Raw genomic sequence first — 22,153 nt, 5'->3', positions numbered from 1 at the left:
TTTCCATAAAAATGACTAACTGTAATTTTAAACAAATATATAAAATCAGGCCGTCCATGACAGCTTACAATGAGGATGCTTTAGAAGAGAAAGATGTGAATTGACAAAGCCGAGTTAACCGGGAGTTGGGTAGACCTAAGTCTATGTGCTGTGAGTATGACTTTTTCTTGCCAAAAAGCAGGTGCAAGCCCCTGTGTCAGCTAGCACCTGCCTTACTGAAGGCAACAAGATGAACAAGATGCTGAATCCCTAACCAGCTCTTCGGCTGCAGCCCTGCAGCTGAGCCTGACCTCTGACCTGGCTGGTGGGAGCTACTTAAGTGTTTCCCTGTGGGGAACAAGTAAAGTGGTGCATTATTTGTATTGTTATGTATGGAGCGGGAGTAAACAAGGAAAAAAAGCACCTGTTTTCACTGGGTACCACATTTGCTATGTGGGGAGGTTAGTGATGCTCTTGAATGTAACCCAGCTCTCTAGTGCCACCCACTGAACAGTCCAGAAAACACAACAGAGCAGCATGGTGATTGGAAGATCTGCATACTAGAAGCATAGGCTACATACTGGACTCAATTACCACAGTTCAGTCCGTATAGATTAAGATGGATTATGAGAGGAGGTCTCAAAGTTGTTTTCATCCTGTTGTCAACAGGATACCAAACAGTTACAATTCCCTCAATAAGTCTTTAAATATTACTATAAAATATAAATATCTATAAAAACAAAATAAAATAGGATCAGCTGTATAAAAATATGAGTAGTGAGGTCTAACATCAGAGAAACACTGTGTAACTTTGATTTGCCGCCATCAAGTACAAGTTTTTATCTATTATGATTGGTAGAAATGAGTACTAATACTATTAGTATAAGTGCTGAGTTTTACTACTTTGATATTAACCCGTTAAGAAACATCATGAAACTTTGTGAAGTTTGCCTATGGAGCCACGCAGTCAAAGAGCGCCACCAAGTGGCCAAGGAGAGGTGGTGAAAGTCCTGCAGGGAAGACCAAGAGGATGAAACCTCAAAAACATGACAGCTTCACTTATTTGATTGCATTTACATTTTAGTTAATTTATTGAGTCTATGAGAAACTGCTAAACTTTTTTAAAAATTTTTTTTAATTTTTCTATAGACTATGATTTTGACACGTATTGTTATTGCCTGATTTGTTTGTATAGACGTGCCTTTTTAATGCCCGTTATTATAAAAATCTTGACAGCCAACTGAAAGCAGTACGTTTTGTAATTACATGAATGAAGTAGTCTTGGAATCCAGCCACACTGGCGGACTGGGGGCTGTAGTACGTTATGTCCAACGACTCGTCAGTGGAACTAAACCAAGCCAAGTTGGCCGGTTTACCAGTTTGGATCAAATTGCGTTTTCATGTCAGATCTTGTGATATCTCACGTCTCAAGTCAGTCAGGACCAGATTTTTTTTTCCACAACAAAATTGACTAAAACCATTCGACTCGTTTGCTGGAGGCATGATCGCTTTGACAGAAAAATGGTCTTTTCCATTCTTACTCTGTCTAATCTACTTCTGATTCGAGGCAGGTTTCCAACAGGTGCCAAAAATGGATGTGCAGCAAAACTGTCCATGCCTGGAGTGGAAAATCAAATCGATTATACAAATGAAAGTAAAGTATTGTGGATGGTGATTCAGTCGAATACTTCCAACTTGTTTTTCTTTTATCATAAAAAAAAGTTTCCTAAGCACCTGACCTCTGACCCAGAATCAACAGGTTGTTTTTCCAATTTAAGTGACATCACTGCTTGTTTGAATGAAAATCGGCTTTACATTTGCTTTGCTTCTAGTAAGAAGCCTGAGAACATCTTTGTGTGAAATTAATCAAATGAAGAAAAACACTGCGTGAGTTTCTGTGTATTTGTCAGAGTCATATCACACCTTGTCTGCCATTGTTAAAATGGCCTATACACTATAAGATTACTTTAAAAATGTAAAAACCACAGTTGATTCCTTATTCAGATGCACTACCATAATTCCTTATTTCATTTGAAGGATTTTGGAAACTCAGTTGACCCCACAAGTGTATGTTTGGTATTGTGGGTGAGAAGGCTGTTCACCAGCAGGTTTTTGTTTTTAAACTACCATGATGTGGATTAGATTAGAGAACAAATAAATCTTCGTTTTAATTGTAATCAAATTACACAGATTGTGTCCTTTAAACGTCCCCCGGCTAGGACATGACATGAACATGGCGCATGCCTTGACCTTCAACCTCGGATATTTATTCAAAGTCGTTTATCTGTTTGACAAAATGCTAATCCATCACTCAAAATTCTCGCGATAATTGGCGCCGATATATTAAGACGGATGGAGGAGCCTCGTCCACTTGAAGGGGCGTTGGGTTTCCTTAAGGACCTTGGTGAGGTTTGGAACAGTCAAGGGTTACAGGTTTGCACAAGAAACATCCAACCATGTCGGACGCGGTGGTTAGTTTCATGAAGGACTTTTTGGCTGGTGGCATTGCCGCTGCCATCTCCAAAACAGCTGTTGCTCCTATTGAGAGAGTCAAGTTGTTGCTGCAGGTAAAATAATTGAAGCAACTGTTACCTATTGCATGATCGCATGTTCACTGTTTTGTGCGTAAAAGTGTGCGTAAATTCTGGATAGCTGATCAACCTAACACCAAAATGTAACAGTGGAATTTGTTTTAATGGAAGAAAAGTCTAATTGTCCACGGAGTAGGTTCATTTGATCTGGTGCGTAATGTCAAGGGGCACGTGAGAGGTCCTGCGTTTAAGTGGAGATGGTTTTACGCACTGCTCTTCGCGATGCTGCTGCCATGATGATGATGGCAAGAGTCATACGTTAAAGCAACACAGTCATAATAATAGATTATGCTACTGTTTGTAAGTTTTTTAAGTGAATTATTACTCCTTTATAACAGATGACCGCAGTAATATTCAGTGTAAGTGAATTGCTAAATTTAACTTGGAGTGTGTAATCTAATACACAGCCGATTCTCAAGTGACAGGAGAGTGCCTGGAGGCTGCTGCTACAACTACAGTACAAAATGACTGAACGGAGAATATGAAACATCGACTAAGATTATGAAAATACAAGAAGTTATCAAAAGTGAAATACAAAACAATATATTCTGTTTTTAAATAATCTGGGGATGAAAAAGTTCCTTTGCACACAAAACTTTTATTAGTGAATCTATCACACTATGGGGTAATCGTCTTTTTCTAATGAACTTTTATTGTATTGTATTATTTGTAGGTCCAGCATGCCAGCAAACAGATCACCGCAGAGACACAGTACAAGGGGATCATGGACTGTGTATACAGGATCCCGAAGGAACAGGGCTTTATTTCCTTCTGGAGAGGCAACCTGGCCAATGTGATCCGTTACTTCCCCACCCAAGCCCTCAACTTCGCCTTCAAAGACAAGTACAAGAAGATCTTCCTCGGTGGAGTGGATCAAAAAACACAGTTCTGGCGTTACTTCGCTGGCAACTTGGCATCTGGCGGTGCCGCTGGTGCGACTTCCCTCTGCTTCGTCTATCCTCTTGACTTCGCCAGAACAAGACTCGCTGCCGACATCGGTAAGGGCGCAGCTGAGAGAGAGTTCACCGGTCTTGGAAACTGCATCGCCAAAATCTTCAAGACCGATGGCCTCAAGGGTCTTTACCTCGGTTTCAACGTGTCAGTTCAGGGAATTATCATCTACAGAGCGGCCTACTTTGGATGCTTCGACACAGCCAAAGGTCTGCACATCTGTTCGACCCGACATTAAACATGTGTTTAACATTGTATTCGCGTCTTTTCTCGTGATGAACGAGTGACTTAACTTCTCCCTCATACAGGAATGCTGCCAGATCCCAAGAACACGCACATCGTCGTGAGCTGGATGATTGCCCAGACTGTCACCGCTGCAGCTGGTCTTGTCTCATACCCCTTCGACACTGTCAGACGTCGTATGATGATGCAGTCTGGACGCAAAGGAGGTGAGCATCAGACATGTCCTTTTAGTGATGAATTTGAATAGTTTGGCCCAATTGCGCATTTTACGCATGCATCCATTGGAATTACGCATTACTATCTGTGTCTCAATTTCCACAGCGGATATCATGTACAAGGGCACACTCGACTGCTGGAGGAAGATCCTCAAGGACGAGGGATCAAGAGCCTTCTTCAAGGGTGCCTGGTCCAACGTGATCAGAGGCATGGGTGGTGCCTTTGTGTTGGTGTTGTACGACGAGATCAAGAAGTACACATAATAAACTTTCTAATCTCCCAGTCCCAAAGGAAACCCTTGGCTTTGTTTAAGTCTTAATTCTTGTGATAGAGTTGATAACAGCTTGTGGTGAATTACAATGTGGGCATGTGCTCTTCAGCAACAGCCCGGGGGAAGGAAGGGAAACTTGACCTGGGTTAACATGCCTCCTCAGAAATCTGTATATATATCCCATCTACGACGTGCCATAAGGCACAAACTTTCAGTGTGGCAAAGTCAAGCCGGTGTTTCAGTGATGTTGTGATGATGCAACGGATGACGTCACTACCCACCATATGCTCCTCATGTTAGAGTCAGTTTGTAAAGCAGTTGCTGAGGCCCATGTGTTGTTATGTTGTGACCACTCTGACCCATGTATCCCACCTCATACATTATTTTATTAAGAATAAAGATTTATTAGTCTAAAAGTCCTGTCTTTTTGATGCATGTTTTGTTGCCATGGCAACCTGTTATCTGCAATTAAACAGGTCTTTTTCACAGCAGATATTTTGACTTGTCATAGGAAAAGCACAGTTGTTACTAATAACACTAACAATGGCTCTGTTTTATTCAAGTATCCCAGTAAGTCATGACCCAAGTGTGACAGTGAACCAACATGTACAACACCAGGACCCTGAAACTGAAGCAGCTGAACAGAATTCATCATAACACCTGTGCTTTTCCTACTGTGACATGTCAAAGTGTGTTCAGAGAAAATGCCGATTTAGAACACAATGCAGTTAAAATACAGTAGGATTTTGTCAAAATATCCAAAATTGAAAGATGATATCTTTTCATACATGACACTTGCACTGTCAATAAAATCAAGCAAAAAGTAGCAGAAAGGCTTGTACCACATCATTTTTGGTCTAGTAGAGAAGATTTTCAAAAATATTCAACGTCACGAGTATACCAAAGAAATACACTGAGTAGCTTAATGTACAGCTACCCCCCTAACCAAACAATGGCATGTGTCCAATTGGAACAAACTGGTCACAATAGTGTTTGATTAGAAAAGTTAAAAGAATGATTAACTGTCCACCAACCTATTTAAATATGTATAGCACACATATAACACCAAAAATCAATGTTCAAATAATGTTTTAATTTTTTAAAAACATAATTCTTTAGTGCATCATAAACTGTACAAATATGAGAAGGCGGCAAACAAAAAGCTGCAGATTTAAAATAAAAAATATTTATTTGAAACGTCAATTACTGAAATAATAAACAATGGATTATTTATTGTTATAATTTCAACACGACGGTTGGTGAAAGGCAATATTTTCTTCAAAAGTACAGCAAGCTTACTGTTGTAACACCTTACTGCAATATTCAGAAGCCACAGTTGAACTATTTGAGTGCATTACAATAGCTTTGAGCCCAGAGCATCACTTGCTATATTTCAGCATTGAGGAGCAGAAAAATGTCTATCTTCTCTATATATAATCATGACCACAGAATCACTGAATAGCTGATAAAGGTGTATGCTGAAAAAAAAATCCTTTGAACATCATACCTTCCACACTTGACCTTTTGTTAAGGGAACCAGCGATGTACTTCTTAGTAGATTAGATGTCTGAAAACAGCAGAGGTCTTAGCACCAGGCTGGTCGAGCTGCACTCAGTTTTTTCGACCTGGGTAAAGGTGTGCTGCTAGAGTCCGTGGTGGTGGAAACTGCTCTGGAGCTGTGGTGGGCGGAACTGGTTGACCTGGGACCTGCTGGTGTGGACAACAGAGAAACAAACTCTGACTACAGACTTACCATCACATATTCAAAGTAGATACTAAACATTTTAGAATATTTATTTTAGATTTCAGCCACAACAAACAGTTACAGTGCAAGTAAACACACACACAAGCAAATCGTGTTCAATCATCAATAGATGTCTTATTGTCATTTAGCACTCTGGACTCTACTATTGGCCAACAATTAAGGACATTAAGTTCACACTTTTACACAAAAATGGAAAAATGCTAAACAATTTAACTACAAATATTACCAAACAACTCTTCAAGCAGTTATTTTAAACAACTTTAAATAGGTTTAATGTGATAAGAGCAGGAACATCGGTGAAGCAGTCGTTACTGATCTCTGAATTAGTGGGTGTTTTTCTTACCGGTATCAGTCATCCGCAGCTGCTTTGCACTTCTCCTTCTGTTAATTTAACCTCTGTAGCCATCTGAAGGCAGCAGGTCAGCTGTGTGATAAATATGCTTCCAATCTGAGCAGTGCTATGCAGCACAGTGCCACATGCTAATCTTCTTTGTTTAGCTCGATTAAATTATCACATTCACCAACAGCCTGCAGCAAAATGACTACACATGCACTTCTGTTGGTGCTTTTGTGGAATCAGAACTCTCAGTGAGGGCTGGGTGCACGGGAGATTTTATGCTGTGCAGTTACCTCACAAGTGGGTTTGTCTTAAAGTGATAATCAGCATCTCCTGGCCCCCACGTTTTCATCGTACATATGAAATATATGAATGGGTGGAGGGATGGACAGGAAGGCACACACTTATTATTCAATCTGTTTTATATAATGTGTGGCTGAAGACCTTGTATGAGCAGGTTTTCATCACCATATGGTCATGTTATTTAGGTCTATATAAATTATTCACTATCAGGGTTTTGTAACTAGAAAAAAAATCACCTACCTGAGGTTGTCCTGCTGGTAGGCCTCTTTTTCTTTGAAGTGGACCCACAGATGGGGAATGACGGAGCTCCCAGGTACCCGACTTGGCGCTGGTAGTCTGCCATTTGCTCTGAGCGCCTCAGGCCAGGTGTAGGTTTGACAGACTCCAGTCTCTTCAGGAAAGCCTGTAAGAAACACATACATTTCTCACATTTTGAGAACCAATTCCAAGACGTATTTTTCAGTCACATTCAACCCTAAAAGAGATGAGCATGTACAGGAGGTCAGTTCAAAAGCATTCTCGGTAAAGCTATTGATTTAATTTTGAATATAGTGCTTTAATATACAGAGTATCGTAAGTAAGTAAGTTTTCAGAACTTTTGATGTTGAGATTCTCATCCATCATGCAATGCCATCAGGTTGTCTGATCAGCCCCAAATTCATTCTGCAGCATGACAACGATCCCAAACGTACAGCCAGAGATATTACGAACTATCTTCAGTGACAAGAAGAACAAGGAGACCTGAAGCAGATGGTCTGGCCCCAACACAGCCCTGATCTCAACATCATGGTGTCAGTCTGGGATTATGTGAAGGGGACAGAAGACACTGAGACAGCCTAAATCCACAGAAGAACTGTGCCAAGTTCTCCAAGATGTTTGGAATAACCTATCTGCCAGTGTACCGAGGAGAACTGGTGCTGTTTTAAAGGCAAAGGACTGTCACACCAAACACTGATCTGATTTAGGTTGTTTGTTTGGGTGTCTGCACGTTGTACTAGGGAATCCTAAGGAATCATGGCAATATTTTGAAACTTTTGCACAGTAGTGTAAATGCTCGTAATAAAAGTCTTCAGTGACTCTGACTGTGTGTTATTCCTGACTTCAGCCAGAAAGCCTAAATATGCAGTAAGGCTCACAAGCAGAAGTATTATGTAAATGCTAAATTTTGTCAAGCATTTGAGTTATTGAGTAATTCACTATTCACTGTCATTTACTGAAGCAGAATATATAACACACATAATAACATTTAAAAAGTGTTTATATCATTCACAAAATGAAATAAAACACAAAATAGTCCCCATTCTACAAATGCCAATCAAATTATAAAAATAGAAAAATGTCTGGTGCTTCACAACAAACACAACCAAACAGCATGAAGCAAAACAGTGTAGGCAAGTGGCTGAAAGTCATACATGCGTTCACACTTCCACATGCATGCTGTGCAAAAATCCGTCAGTAAGCAAAAACTCCATATGAAGCAATGTAACTAGCGTAAAGCTCAATAGTCAAGAGACTGGTCCACTAAAGTTCACAAATTCTCCAGAGGTCATAAAAAGGCACTACTGATTTCTACAGTAATTGCAGACAGACTAGTCACCTACTGCTTTTCCAATGTGTGATTATTTTAAAATCTCTTCCCTCTATATCAATATCACTTCTTGTGCAGAAAAATAAGTATATTGTGTAAATGACCAATCTTGAAATACATGGTATAACTAGTTCTACTTATGCAGGACAAATGGGGTGCATGTGTAATGTGTGGGGTGGACACACTGATCACACGGCAGATTCAATTACTTAGTCTACTCTAAGAATAGAGAAGGGGAAAAGCACCCCCAACAACGTGGAGAGATGGAAATCAAGAGGGAGAACTGTCTGAACTGAAACTAGCTGGAACATAATCTATGATACCAAAAAAAATAAAATAATGAAAGTTGTTTAATCAGTAATAATAAGAAAAAGAAGAGACAGTAAAAGAAAGGAATGCACGTTTTCTGTTTTCACTTAAACAACAACTAACAACCTGCTACTGTTACTGTTGGCTGGAAATAATTAATTCAATTAAGATTTCCTGAATCATTTGCAAACACTGCTGTATTTTATCATTAAGTGGTCAAGCAGAGTTAACATATGAAGTGAGAGGCTGAAGCTGCAGAGGCTGAGCTGTCTTTTAATGTCACTCTGTGGTGCTGCTGCTGTCCTGCCACCTGCTGCCATCTGTCCCAGTCCATCCGTGTCTTCTTTCAGGGGTGACACTCCCAGACTGACACTAACCCAACCCAACCAACTAGTAGTTGTCTAACTAGTATCCTTAAATATACTGTATATATTAGAATAAAAATTAATATACCGGCACAAAATTATGCTGTAATGCATACACAGACTAAAGCTACAAAAATATGTGCATTTCTTATATGAAAGTTTTGACAATGATTACTTTAAGTACTTAAATTACAGATTCTCTTAGTTAATTAAAACCAATTACAGGGACATTTCATTAAAACTACATCAGTAGGTGATACACTGACATGCTGACATGTTTTGGAGGAAATGACTGATGCAGTAACATAGTCAAGTGGATCAAGTCGACAAAATGCATTGATGACACATCTGTCTGTGAGATCAAAGTGTTGTGTTACACAAATGAAACAACAGACAGTTAAAAAAAATAATTGGCATACAGTATATTCTCACTGACAGGAGTTAACCAGAAGATGAGAACGTTCAAAAAGCCAACAGCAGCTACATATTTCGTCAGTTCAGACAGACATAATTACACAAATGACAAAAGTGAAATCTCTAGAGACAAAGCAACGTCAATATCACATACTACCCAGTACTAACTTAATCAATTATCAGTTATCACATTATATTTTGTCAGTATGAAAACTCACCACCATATATTCTAAGATTGCTGGGAACATTGCCATTGTTTAATTATAATATTATAACTTTTTCTTTAATGAGGTAATCTCATTGATATCTCTTTTTCATGAGAGACCTGAGTACAGAAGAGAAAAAGAAAAACAAACATAGCCAGATATAGCAAAATGACAAATATATACAACAAACAGATACAACAAAAACAGCATCAGAGCATCAAAACTCACCAAGTTCTCCCTCTCGATGCGTTGCTGTTCCCGCTGCCTGTTGAGTGCACTGTGAGAGAGGCGAATGAGAGGCGATTTACCGGCCATATTGGTTTTCTTCTCATCTGCACTTCCCGGTCTGGGCCCTGGAGAAAGGCGCGAAAGCTCCCGCAAAAGTCGCTGGTTCTCTCGATCTATGCGCCGGACTTCGTCATTGGTGAATGAGTAATTCTTCCTGTTTCTTCCTCCAGGACAGTGGAAAACCAGTTTACCTCCAAATTGACTATCTGAACTGAGAGAGCCTGATTGATGAAAAAGACAATGGTTAGAGTATCATCATCTGCCTTTGGAAGAGTTATTGTGTTTTATGCAATGTTTTAATGGTCCTTTGGTTCAAAGTGAACCAAGTGTGGTGGGTTTCTTTCTTTATAGAGTATTGCATAAACAAAAAGAACAAAATATACAAGAACATAAAATGTCATATTCTTGAGGCATATCCCTAAACTTTATAATGCTATTATTTACCGTTTGCATGCCCTGTATATCATTGGATAATTTTGAATGACTACATTTTTTTTTCAAAACACATTACAGTGTACTGAATGTGCTTAGTGCACATTGTTTCTGATGTACAGTGTAAGGAAAGATGGTGTGTTGCAGTTTAGTACTGACCTAAATTACAAACATAGTGTTTCATGAAAAACAACTACAGTGTAGAACTTAATGTAAAGCAGAATTTTACTCAAAGTCAAAGATACTTATGTGCACAGTGGTATTAAGGTACATTACCATTAGCTATTCAAAAAGACAGATTCACTGATCTAAAAGAGAAAAGGCTTTTTGTGATTTAGGTGAGCTTGAAGAGGAAATCTATTTGGTTGTTTTATGACTGATTTGTTGATTTAAGAGCTATGTTTTTAGTAAATATAATATAATAATAAGATCATAATTTTCAGAGTTCTTCTGTATGTATGATGATGAAAAACTTGAGCCGTATTTAAGGAAGGGAACATCTTAGTGGCAGGTTATACTTGTTCAGGTTGGTACAGAAAACAAAGTTCTTTAATTTCCAGTGTAATGGCATTATATTTAAGAAGTTGTTTTCTTGTCTTACAAATGTTTAAACATTGCATTGATATTTCTGTCTTATAAGTCTATGTGTGCTGGACACTTGTATGTGCATAACACAATAAATAAGATAAATAACTAACTACATTTAAATCTAAACAAGCAGTTACAGTATAGAGAACTGGTTCCCAATCTAGGAGTTGCGACCCCTTCAACAGGTTTATATTTTCTGACTTTTTAAAATACTGAATACTTTAATTCTTCCACAAGCCAAAAGGGCAAAGAATCACTGGTATAGAGAAAAAGCACAGAAAAAAACATGCCATTCTTGTCTGTAACTGACAGACAAAGAATGGCACAGCTTTACTCACACTCATCCACATCCTCATCTGAGCCCTCAGCTTGATGTATATTGCCAAGGCCACTGGAGGGCACACTCTCGTGCTGCTGCTGCTCTTTAAGGCTTCCCTCTTCAGCCTCTGTGTGGTTCAGGTCCAATGACTGCAGAGGGCTGATGTCAGGAGAGGAGAGGGGGCTCACATCTGTCACTGTATCATCTGACTCCTCTGCATGGCTGGTAGGCAAATCCAGAGATCCTGCTGTGCCCACTCTGGCCCTTCTCTCTCCAGGGGATAAAGAAGACTTTTTGGGTTTGGGAAGGGTCGGGGACCCTAAACTGCTTCTCCCACTGCTACTGCTTGAAGAGCTTTCTGAGTCTGCGTCTACACTGACCTTGGTTGAGGAGGGGAGTGGACTTCGCATGCGCCAATTTCTACTAAGTTTTTTAGGAGATTGTTTATTTCTCCTTTTTGATCCTGAGTGTTTGGCACTGGGCAGTAATGCTTCTTCTTCACTCTCATTAGAGCTCTGGTTGTACACATCCTTATCATGTATCTCTCCGCCCTTAGCCAACAAAGCCATAAATGTCCCACTGGACCTTTTAGAGTGCAAATTGTAATCATCCTCACTATCACTGCTACTAATGATGACTTTATCTGACATAGAGGCAACAGATGACACATTGGATGCCTTGCTCCTCTCCTCTTCCCTTGATTGACAGCTGTTCTCTTTCCTTTCCACATTGCTTCTGTTGTTGTTCACTTGTTTCAGGTGATTTTTCCTCCCACTAGTCCTCAGGGACAAATCATCTTTTGTTTTTTCAGTCTGTGTTGCACAAAGCCTCTCATGTGCTGGTGGGCTCTCCAACTTTTTCCCTCTATCTCTGCTAATGCCATCATCATCACAGTCACTATCAAAAAACGAATGATCCACTTCACCTTCGAGTTCACTGGGGTTGAACATGACAGTCTGTCCTCATACACTGAACCTGTAGGATAGTGTAAGGTTGAGATAATATAATGGTTTAAGAAAAATATCACATTATTATACATTATGACACAACAATAACATAACATTGGCAAAAATTGATTTAAACGTGATGCAGATGTTCTTTGTGACACATTAAAGCGGACATATCATTTTGATAAATCAATACTTAACGCATGCGGCTATAGCATTATAAGCAAATTTAGCACGGGATTTGGTCAAACCAGCCATGGCAATGACATATTTTAGTCAATAAAGACACTTTTCTCCACGTAGTACATAACAGTTAACCCTTTAAAAACACCATGAAGACAAAGCATCGTTTAAACCTACAACGCATACTGTATACGTTGAGTTTGATAGCTGGCTAGCTTAACTTACTCCAACTATACGTTTAGGTTAGCTAACTTTAGCTGTGTGGCAACCAAATCTTACCTCACGACAAACGGTGTTTCACGTTACAGTTGCATTTGCTTCTTTAGAGAAGATGTATTCCACTGAGAAGAAGAATAAACAAACCACAAACCTGCACTAAAAGCCAAATCTTCTTTTAGCGGGCTACTACAGCTGGATACCGTGAGCGTGACATGGTGCCTAGTAACTACGCTACGTCACTTCCTGGCAACGGTTGCTCTGCAGCAGCGTTGCGCCTTAAATGTTTCACAATAATTTAACAAAATCTCCCAAGAATCAAATAAAAATAAAATTGAAAGTGAATAGAAATAAAGATATAATAATAATTAAATATAATATAAAATAATTAATAATAATTTTTCAGCTGAAATTATTTAACCATGTGTCGTCAGTGTTTTGACAAAAATAAATAAATAAAATCTTGGGCCTAACTTAAGATCTACGTGCCAGCAGCCTATTAAACCGCTGATGAATGCCATTGAGTGAAAAGCTGCAGATTAAAATCTCACAAAAGATCTAAATCTATATTTTATATATTGAACCTGAATACATTTTGTATGTCTACACAAACCGGAGAAGTAAGAAGTTTTGAACAGCTGGGTTTTACACTCATGAAAAGACTGTGCTGCTGTGAGAGATTTAAAGGTAGGCCTATTTGAACCAACCCATTTTGAATGAGCAAATAACTCTTTGTCTTTCATTATAAACGGTGTAACATTAAAGTTGACTTCACATATTTCCCAGATGGTTTCGTGGTTGAATCCATAGACTGTAAATGAAAATGAATCTAATGTCAAACTAACAAAAAACACAAAGAGCCAACATACTGTACACTACAACATTATGAGTCAATTTGGTGATTCTGCTCAACAATCATAATGTGTATGTTGTTTTTTCTTGCGATGTTCTTTTGTATATATATATATATATATGTGTGTGTGTATTTGTTTTTTAAGTAATTCTCAAGTGACAGGTATCAACATATGAACACAATGTGGCTGCTAAGCAGCTATTTCATAAAAAACAAAATGAATCTTCAGACTGCAGTATTTTGCTCTTGCAGTCAAAAGCACAAATATAAATCTGTTAAACATATTGAGGGACAGAAGCTGTAGAGAAATAGAGGGGAGGTCATTTAGTTTTTTCCTTGGGGATCTATTATGCCAAAGTAACTGCTCCCCCTAGTGCATCTCCATTAACAAGAAAGGGGATTATCTGGAGGCGCGTCCCCTGAAATTACAATTTGTCACGGGTTTTCTCTTAATAACATAGTTAGACCTAGAAGTGACACACACTAATGAAATGCCGATGTCCTAGGACAATAGTACTTGGGGGACTCTATCATATAAACCTGTGTCTGGTCACTGTCATTGAATTTACATGCCAATGCAGGATGGGTAGAGATGGGGATTGAATGGGGGTATTTCTGTGACAGTCCCATACTTATACAATCAACCCATGGATACGAAATCCCAAAGAGTGACAAAAGGATAAGATTTAAACATTTCTTTTAATAAAATTCCTATTTCTTTATGTCTGCTGGTGACAGGAGAAAATCACCCATCTGACTCTGACAACTGACTGATTGTGAAAACTCAATTACAGAGCGTGATTGTTTTCCAATAATGGGCTGTGACAAAAGTGGATCTTAGAGTGGGACCAAGGGTGCATAGATTCCTTTAAATGTTTCTAGGGGGTCCACAGTAAAATGGGAATTATTCTAAATTCACTGTAATTTATTCACCTGTAAATACATAAATTACAGAATGCATAAGAATGAGTATATATTCCTCCCCACTTTTATCTCCCCTCATACAGGCTGTACTGTACAGTTTAATTATTGTAACATAATTTGTAAATCAGCCAGTACAGTATGGTACAGTAGAAAAGGTGTCAGCTTGTGTTCATATCAACCAGATGCAGAAGGGCCATGTTTTGCATCAGTAATCGTGGGTTTGTTTGTCTACCAATAACATAAAGCAGTGACAAAACTCTTATGACCATGATGTATTGTATTTCTCTTCAAAATAAAATTAGCCTATTTAGTATAGATATTCTACCAGACTTTGTCGTATTAAATAATAGCAAGTACAGAAAGTACAGACATGATTCATTTCTCCATAAAATTACATCTACATCTAGTTGTGTCTTTGTTTGCGAAGACAATAATTAATTGGACACATTCTTATAAACAAATGGGTTATAGTGTCACTTCTAAGGTTTCCATATGCTGTACTGATACCAATGATGTTCATCTGAAAGGCTGTGAGAGCTCAGATGAGCTTTGGCTTCTGAGGCAGACAGAGATTATAATATGCAGTTTGATCCCAAAAATCTGGTCCTTTCCAGCCACACCAGCCCTGAGAAAGACAAAATACACACTGGTCAACACTGTTTCTGAAAAGTTTTACTTTACAGCGAGAAATGCTGCCAGTGTGGATACATGCAACAGTCACCTTGTCTGTGATAACCTGTAGGTCCTCTGCTCCTGTGTAATGTGGATCTAGGATGAGATAGCGGATCTGCCCGGTGGTCTCACTCCATGCCACACCCAGAATAGTGTGAGCTAAAACTCCCCCTCCTGCAACATAGGACCATTATTTTTTTTAACAAACCTGTAATTCTAATTGGGAATTAATATTTGCATTTCATTGTTAGTCATAACTAATATGGGCTTTTGTAAATGCTGAACCCCTCTGTCACAATGTCAGCAATAGTTGATTAGACGATTTTTGTCCAGTTAATTACAGTCTATTAAGTATACAGTAATCAAAGAACTGAATTTATAGAATAACATCACTGATGTGCATGTGACTGTATTAGTCTTGTGTTTACAAATACTAATGTAGAAAAAAAAAAAAAAAAAAATTATAGCATCAGACAAAATTAATAACATTGTGACAACTGGGCAAAGCTGATCGAAATGGGTCTTGTGGTGATTAGCCAGATTAAGATGTTGTCTAGTTTCTTTAATAAAAATGAAAAAACTCTGTTTTGAATTTTAAAGAAGGCTTGGCCCTTTAGTCTGCAACTGGATCATAGATTTTTTGTTTAATATCATAGCACCATGTTGCTGTAGACTGTATGCGTGTTTATAGTTTTAAGTAAAAATTCAGTATAATCTTACGAAAGATATATATATATATATACCAGAGTTGTTATTGTTAAATATATGAGTTTTAAAGTTTGTGCAAGTTGATTAAGTTTAATTAAAGCCCAAAATGCTGGAAATAATGGTCTGACATTCAGCTCACCAATCATGATGGGAGTCCCTTCTGTAAGGAAGTGGTTGGCCAGTTCTCTGCCTTTGGATGCCAACTCAGACCCTTGACTGAAAAGCACACAGATGAGCCATCAGATAAATCCAAAACCTTCACATAAATATTACAATATACAAGGTGCTATGGAGGCGTGTAATCAGACCTCACAAACATGATCTTGGAAGTGACTTCAAGCAGCTGGTTCAGAACAGCCTGAACCTCAATGGATCCGATCCACTGGCGTGATCCCACAAAGGATGTCTGCTTGTCTCCAACATCCACTAAAGCCTGGAAAACAGTGACCCAAATAGAGGCAGGCATCTTGGACATTATTGATATGAAATTTCAAAAGAAGAAAAAAAACAAATACAGGCACATCTTTTATTGTATTGTGATCATATTTATAGAAGTATTACCTGTTGGATCTCTTTGTGAGTGGGCACAGACCGCTCTACGTAGCCTTGCTGCTGGAACCAGGAGCAGATGGTCTGCAGGGAACGATAAGCACAGCCCCAGCCATTGTCATCCATACGGTCCTGCATGTAGTGGTGATAGCTGTAGATCCCCTGGACCAAGTACACCTTGAAAAGAAAAACAACATAAGACAGGCAAATCAAGGTTACTATCCCCTGTATATTCCTTGAGTACATCTCAGTATCCATCTTCAAAAAAGGGGACAAAGTGTAACAGACTTTAATATGGTAATTAGCTATACCTTTCCATCATCCAGGGTAGGATGTGTGAGGAGCAGATGAGGGTTTCGGAGATAACCGTCTCTGTAGGGCTCATTGGGAAAGTGGTACGCATTGGCTCTTCTGAAAAAAGGCCTGTCATCTGGTAGCTCAAACTGTTGATGCAATTCCTACAAATAGAGATTTTGTGCAAAATGAATAATGGTGTATTATGTAAATACAAGAAGCTGGATCCACTGCCTGCTGTATGAAGCTATAGGATAAAATGTCAGACTTTCTGAATCTCAGTGTTCCTTTCTATTATGTACGTTGTTTTTGTGATAAAGATGCTACCAAAATTTGATTATAATATCAACAGATTTACATGTTGCTTGCCAGTTTGTTTGAGCTTTTAAAGAAGCTCAGTCTGTGGTTCTTACCTTCCGCTGTGTCTCTAGTTGGCTGTCAGGCACTCCTGCTGGGTAAACCACTGTCACTAGTCCTTTTGGCTCTGGAAGAAGAAAGTGGAGTGGCTCAGGGACCAGCAGTGTCGTCCCTTTTGTGTGTTGCAAAGTCACTTTCTCCATCTCAAACAGCTGATGAGTTAGCGCCTCCACCAGACGCTCACAGGCACTGCAACACCAGAATAAAATTTTTTCACAGTGAGATACAAGCTTTATCAAGGTAGTGAGTCTATCACTATTTTAACATTAATATATTGAGTTTACAGAGTTTGACCTGTAGTTCAGATTCTGATCTTTTATTTTTATTTTAAATAAGACATACTCCTTGATCGTGTCATTGCAGCTGGTGCGGACAACACAGTCCATGGGAAGAGTCGCAGACAGGAAGTGGGAGCTCTGGAGAGTTCTGCTGAGGATGGGAGCTGAGAGAGGGCCTGGCTTTGTCACCTCCATCATCAGGTTAAGGTTTATGACACTCTAAATGACAAGTTTAGTGGCATAAACACACAACATAAAGTTGATAAGTCATTGCTTATAAGTTATACTATCTCAATGTGGAAAACTACTGTAGATAGTGGATACCTTTTTGTACACATGATGAAGAAGAAAAGTATGTTGCACTGTTCCTGCAACATTTCTGACCCCCTACTGAGGACAAACATTACAAAAACTACTATTTCTGTCTTGGCACTCCCACATCCATTTCCATATTAGAAACTTACCACTGCTGAACTTTTCTTGTTTTTCTTTTTTCCAGATTTCTTGCCAAAGCTCTCCTGTTCATCCGTCCTGAAATCAATAAAAATATTAATTATTCAGCTAACCAAAAAAAAACAACACAGGCTAGTCACATGATCAACAAAACATGACTCACTGTATCCACAGATGTATATCTTCACACAGTGCGTTTGGTGTTATTTCTTCTGGTGTTGCATTAACACCTTTGTTTGGCCATATAATAACAGGACTGTCACAGACTGTGAGAACACAGGATTCAGATTTCACCTGGGAGCGGAGGGTCACAAATGTTCCTGAGATCGCCTTGTGCATCAGCGACACTGACAGGGGACAGAGACATAGACAATATTAGTCATTACTGTCTACATACTTCTCTGCACTTTTGGTTTGAGGCTGTTGGTTTGGGCTAGGCTCCTCAGGTCATTTAAGGGAAATCTCAATACTACAGCAAACAATTATCTTTAGATAACGGTATGTGCTTCTAACTTTGAGGCAACAGTTTTAATGAAGGCATTTCTTATTTCAATGTAACAGTTCCGTTGTGCATAAAACCAGGCCAATGATGAAATGGTTTATTGACTGCAGTGTGGAAGACCTTGAGTGACCTGCACAGACCCTCAACCTCAACTTCATTCAACAATGAAATGTAACAAAATTTCTCATTTCTCTCTATTTCACAAAAAAAAGATGATTAGAGTAAAGTCTAAAAGATAAATCCTTGTTTGTGCAGTGGAACTTTTTGTTCTTCCCTCAACCATTAGTCATCTCATGATCTCTCAGATTTATTGATCCCTGAATCACTGGACTAAACAACCTAACTGTATACAGTATTTAGTAGTTAGTAAAATTTGCTTTAACAGTGACATGCTGCTTAAGGATTGATAATTAATGATCTGGATTAACTATGAAATCATGTCCTGTGTGTCATGTACTTATACTCAAGAAGACTTATTCATGCAGGACTTCTACTTGTAATGGAGCATGTTTAGATTGTTGTATTGGCACCTCTACTTTAGTTAAGGATTTGAATACTCCTCCCACCACTGGTAATGTTCCTCCCATGCAGTAACTGATTTGTTACAGCATCCCACAAGAGGGAAGCAGCCAGGAAGTGAAACCCAACATAAAAACACGAGAAACCCACGTTTAAATAAATAATATTGTGGTTAAGAGTCCATAAACATGCAGTACCGTCTGTGCTGTCCAGCTGACATTTGAGCTCCAGCCGCCCTCTCACACGAAGGATGGTCCCAGTGTAGGGGGGATGTGAGTCAACAAACACCTGAGGTAACACAGGACACGTTAGTCGCCTGAGAGATAACCAGCTGACAGAGTTGATAACACACATCTACATTATTTTGTGCTTTTATTTACTACTGAAGAAGAGTTGAGGAGCCGCTGTCAGCTGCTAGTTATCTACTAGCAACAACTAACAGCAAGCTGAGGGAAACATTAAGCTATACTACATTAAACTAGCTAATTTCTCAGTAAACTTACCATGGTGGAGTTGAGTCAAGCAATGTACAACTACTCTCTACGCACACAGGACGCTGACATGTTTGTTGTACGTGTCTCTGGCTGCTGCATCCTATTGGACCACACTGACCCCACCCGCTGATGTTGCATTCAGGGTAACTCGTAATTTTTGGAAAATTTTCCCGGATAACAGAGATGATTACAGCTGTGGCTCGTAACCTTTTTAGGGGGCATCTCCATGTAGGGAGCCTGGATACTTAGTTCCACTTTTTTTCCTCCTCAGATTCTTTTAGTAAAATAAGTTTTAAGATGCCTGAGGAGGTACATGATATTTTACAAGACAAGAAAAAATGACAGTGTAGTCTGAAAAAATAGACACAATTTTGTGTAGCAGATTTTTTTTTCTTTCTCTCTGGGCTGCACTACAGTTGACCAAGAGATGCATTGGTTTTCCATCTCCTGTGCAAAAGCAACTAAAATGCGACCCATTCAGCTTAACTGGACATCCATCTTTGCTCTTCTGTTGTGATAATTACTACCATAATTTGATTTTTAAGAGACTCAAGAAATACAAAATGCCAGTGAGAGAGTAAAAATTTCTCCAGTCATACTGTAAATGAGTGTCATGTAAAATCTCCTGTCGTGGTGCTGTTAGTACAGTATTAAGTGTGTTCAGCCTTAGTGATGCATACTATATCTAATTATTCCAGCATCCGTGCCCATGTCACCCGTCTTATGCAACACTTGAAAACATGCATCAACATTCTTGCATTTTAAATTTTTTGTTCAGCTATTTATTTTGATTTTTTTTTAATTATCTTTTTAAAAGGATAAATAATTCAAGGGAAGTTTGAATAATCACAATGAATACATAGCTAAACAGTAAAACCTGTTTCTTGTGTGTTGCCTGTTTGCTGCAGGCTATTACATGGTAGCCATGCATGCAAGGCCAGGCAGGATGAGTGGACACAGGGTTAGAGATACTGTACTGTATGTCATTATTCTGTATGTAGAAGAGGATGTTTTCTATCTATCTGAAAAAAACTCTACCAAAAACTATCTATCCAAAACTCTTTGAACTCAGTAAGCTTTGAAAAATCAAATGATCATCAAAGGCTGCACTAATGGTAAGAAGACAAATCAGATAGCAGTACGTATTTACCTGTAAATGAAAGGACTTACATTACAGGCCTTTTACAACTACTACTACGTATTATGGCAAAGTCAAATAAAGCAAATCTGAAAGTCAGGAAGCAAAGTTGAAAATGAGGCTAATTTTAGGTCAGTGATGTTTTGTTCTAACATTGCTTCTGGAAAAAGATCATCAAGGGTTTGTTAGGATTAGTGGGAAAAGGAGCTGACATGGCCTTTTTCCTATCCCAAGCATTCAAAATCAGTCATCTGTAGAAGATTGTTAGAAAAAAAAAAAACCTAAACACACTCAATAGGTCTAATGTACATTAGTAGACTGTAGTGTTAGGAATTATGAACATTTGGATGAAATCGCTTCATCATATTGTACCTTCATTAGAAAAACATTTATGGAAATCACATTAATTTTGAGAAACAGTTTTGTCTGATGTGTCAATTAGTTTTGAGGAGCAATTTTGTTATTTACAAGAGTGCATAAATGCAACATTACCAAAGAAGATTTAATGTAAGTATCTATTGGAAGGCTTTATGTGCCTGAATGTTACAATCTGCCTAAAAAAAACTTTCTTCTTGTGAAACTGAGTGTATATACATTGTAAGTGTCTGAGGTCATGGCTGTTAAGTTCCTGTGGACTTAGTGTTCTGGGCTTGATTTGTGATGAGATTAGCTATCTCTCTGGGTATCATAAACACAGAGTTGGGATCTTTGGAAGAGAGTGTGCGAGGACTGATTAAATGGCAGGGACTGAAACTCACATTAGAAATGTACATTCATCATATGGATATAGGCAAAGTTTATCTTTGGATTCATTTGTTTGTGTAATATTTATTCAAAATGATTGATGGCAGGATGTAGCAAAGCAAATAAGAGTGTTTGGATCACAAATAATATTTGAGCAAGTGTGATGGCAAAGTTGAAGTGGACTATTATTAGGGACAACTCACTTTAGCTTTTACAACAAATTTAATGTATATTATTGTGGTCTTTTGTGGCAATGTTCACATATTTGGTTTTACAATTTGATCAATTCCGGCAGTCAGTGAAAGGTAATGCTTTTTTGTTTGTTTTTGCCAAAAATGTTACAGAATCATTTATGACTGATACATCCTTCATGTTTTAAGGGTGGCATATACCTGGCGGTGAGGCTGGGGATTATAGAAGCTGTGTAGAGGTTTAATATCACTTAAGATCTCATTAAAATAAGGTCTTTTTTAAGGATGGGTTTATAATTTTTCATGCTTGTAATCGGGTGCTCCTATATGGACACTAAAAGAGGTTTTTCTTGCTGTAATCATTCCTCTTGTTCAAACGGGCCATTAAAAGATTCCTTCTTAATGCACTTTGAATGTAAGTGATGGGAGAGTCCTCCTGGGGAATTTTTATTCTAAAAGATGTCATCTGAAGATGACATGAGATTTCAGTGATACAAAAACACATCTTGTTTGTTTTTATTATTATTCCTTCACTGCTACAGAAAAGGGACACAAGGGAACACAAAGAGGGAATTTTATACAGTTACTAACAGTTACTGTTAGTTTGTAAGATATTGACTTGATTAGTTTTTTAACCCAGACTGCTGAGACCTCGTATTTGCTCCAGATAAGATAGATAGATAGATAGATAGATAGATAGATAGATAGATAGATAGATAGATAGATAGATAGATAGATAGATAGATAGATGCATGAGTACAAAAGTGTGTGTGTGTGTGTGTGTGTGTGTGTGTGTGTGTGTGCATTGTTTGTGTTGTGTGAGGACATAGGGGAAAGAAAGACAGAAAATAGAACTGAAATTGGACATTAATAATAATCAAAGTGCTACACGTATACAGCATGCCT

General features: G+C 38.5%; 3 protein-coding genes across 5 annotated transcripts; 1 reads left to right on the top strand and 2 right to left on the bottom strand.

Moving 5' to 3' along the window:
- The first annotated feature begins 2,366 nt into the window (after positions 1-2,366).
- Positions 2,367-4,647, top strand: slc25a4 (solute carrier family 25 member 4). Its single transcript, XM_022758511.1, has 4 exons — positions 2,367-2,546; positions 3,244-3,730; positions 3,830-3,970; positions 4,086-4,647. Exons 1-4 carry the CDS (start codon positions 2,436-2,438, stop codon positions 4,241-4,243), a joined length of 897 nt encoding a protein of 298 aa, XP_022614232.1. The 5' UTR covers positions 2,367-2,435; the 3' UTR covers positions 4,244-4,647.
- A 730-nt stretch (positions 4,648-5,377) lies between these two features.
- On the bottom strand, positions 5,378-12,748 carry cfap97 (cilia and flagella associated protein 97). Of its 3 annotated transcripts, none has more exons than XM_022758556.1 (5): positions 12,575-12,748; positions 11,185-12,140; positions 9,767-10,047; positions 6,897-7,059; positions 5,378-5,961 (listed from the first exon to the last, which is right to left on the bottom strand). In XM_022758556.1, the coding sequence occupies exons 2-5, from the start codon at positions 12,113-12,115 to the stop codon at positions 5,837-5,839; spliced, it is 1,500 nt and encodes a 499-aa protein (XP_022614277.1). In that variant the 5' UTR covers positions 12,116-12,140; positions 12,575-12,748; the 3' UTR covers positions 5,378-5,836. The 3 variants fall into 3 exon arrangements, with proteins under 3 accessions (XP_022614277.1, XP_022614279.1, XP_022614278.1); XM_022758558.1 differs by having other exon boundaries at positions 5,378-5,958; XM_022758557.1 differs by having other exon boundaries at positions 12,666-12,727.
- Positions 12,749-14,547: 1,799 nt separating this feature from the next.
- On the bottom strand, positions 14,548-19,267 carry ufsp2 (UFM1 specific peptidase 2). The gene is made up of 12 exons (XM_022758544.1): positions 19,184-19,267; positions 18,878-18,968; positions 17,823-18,006; positions 17,671-17,737; positions 17,271-17,425; positions 16,925-17,117; positions 16,529-16,675; positions 16,230-16,394; positions 15,977-16,101; positions 15,808-15,884; positions 15,010-15,134; positions 14,548-14,913 (listed from the first exon to the last, which is right to left on the bottom strand). The coding sequence occupies exons 1-12, from the start codon at positions 19,184-19,186 to the stop codon at positions 14,827-14,829; spliced, it is 1,419 nt and encodes a 472-aa protein (XP_022614265.1). The 5' UTR covers positions 19,187-19,267; the 3' UTR covers positions 14,548-14,826.
- Positions 19,268-22,153: the final 2,886 nt, after the last annotated feature.

The sequence above is a fragment of the Seriola dumerili genome, unplaced genomic scaffold, assembly GCF_002260705.1.
Source record: "Seriola dumerili isolate Sdu_G_001 unplaced genomic scaffold, Sdu_1.0 BDQW01000301.1, whole genome shotgun sequence".
NCBI classification, from domain to species: Eukaryota; Metazoa; Chordata; class Actinopteri; order Carangiformes; family Carangidae; genus Seriola; species Seriola dumerili.
The sequence above is the reverse complement of the archived record's forward strand: the minus strand, read 5'-3'. Positions and strand labels throughout refer to the sequence as shown.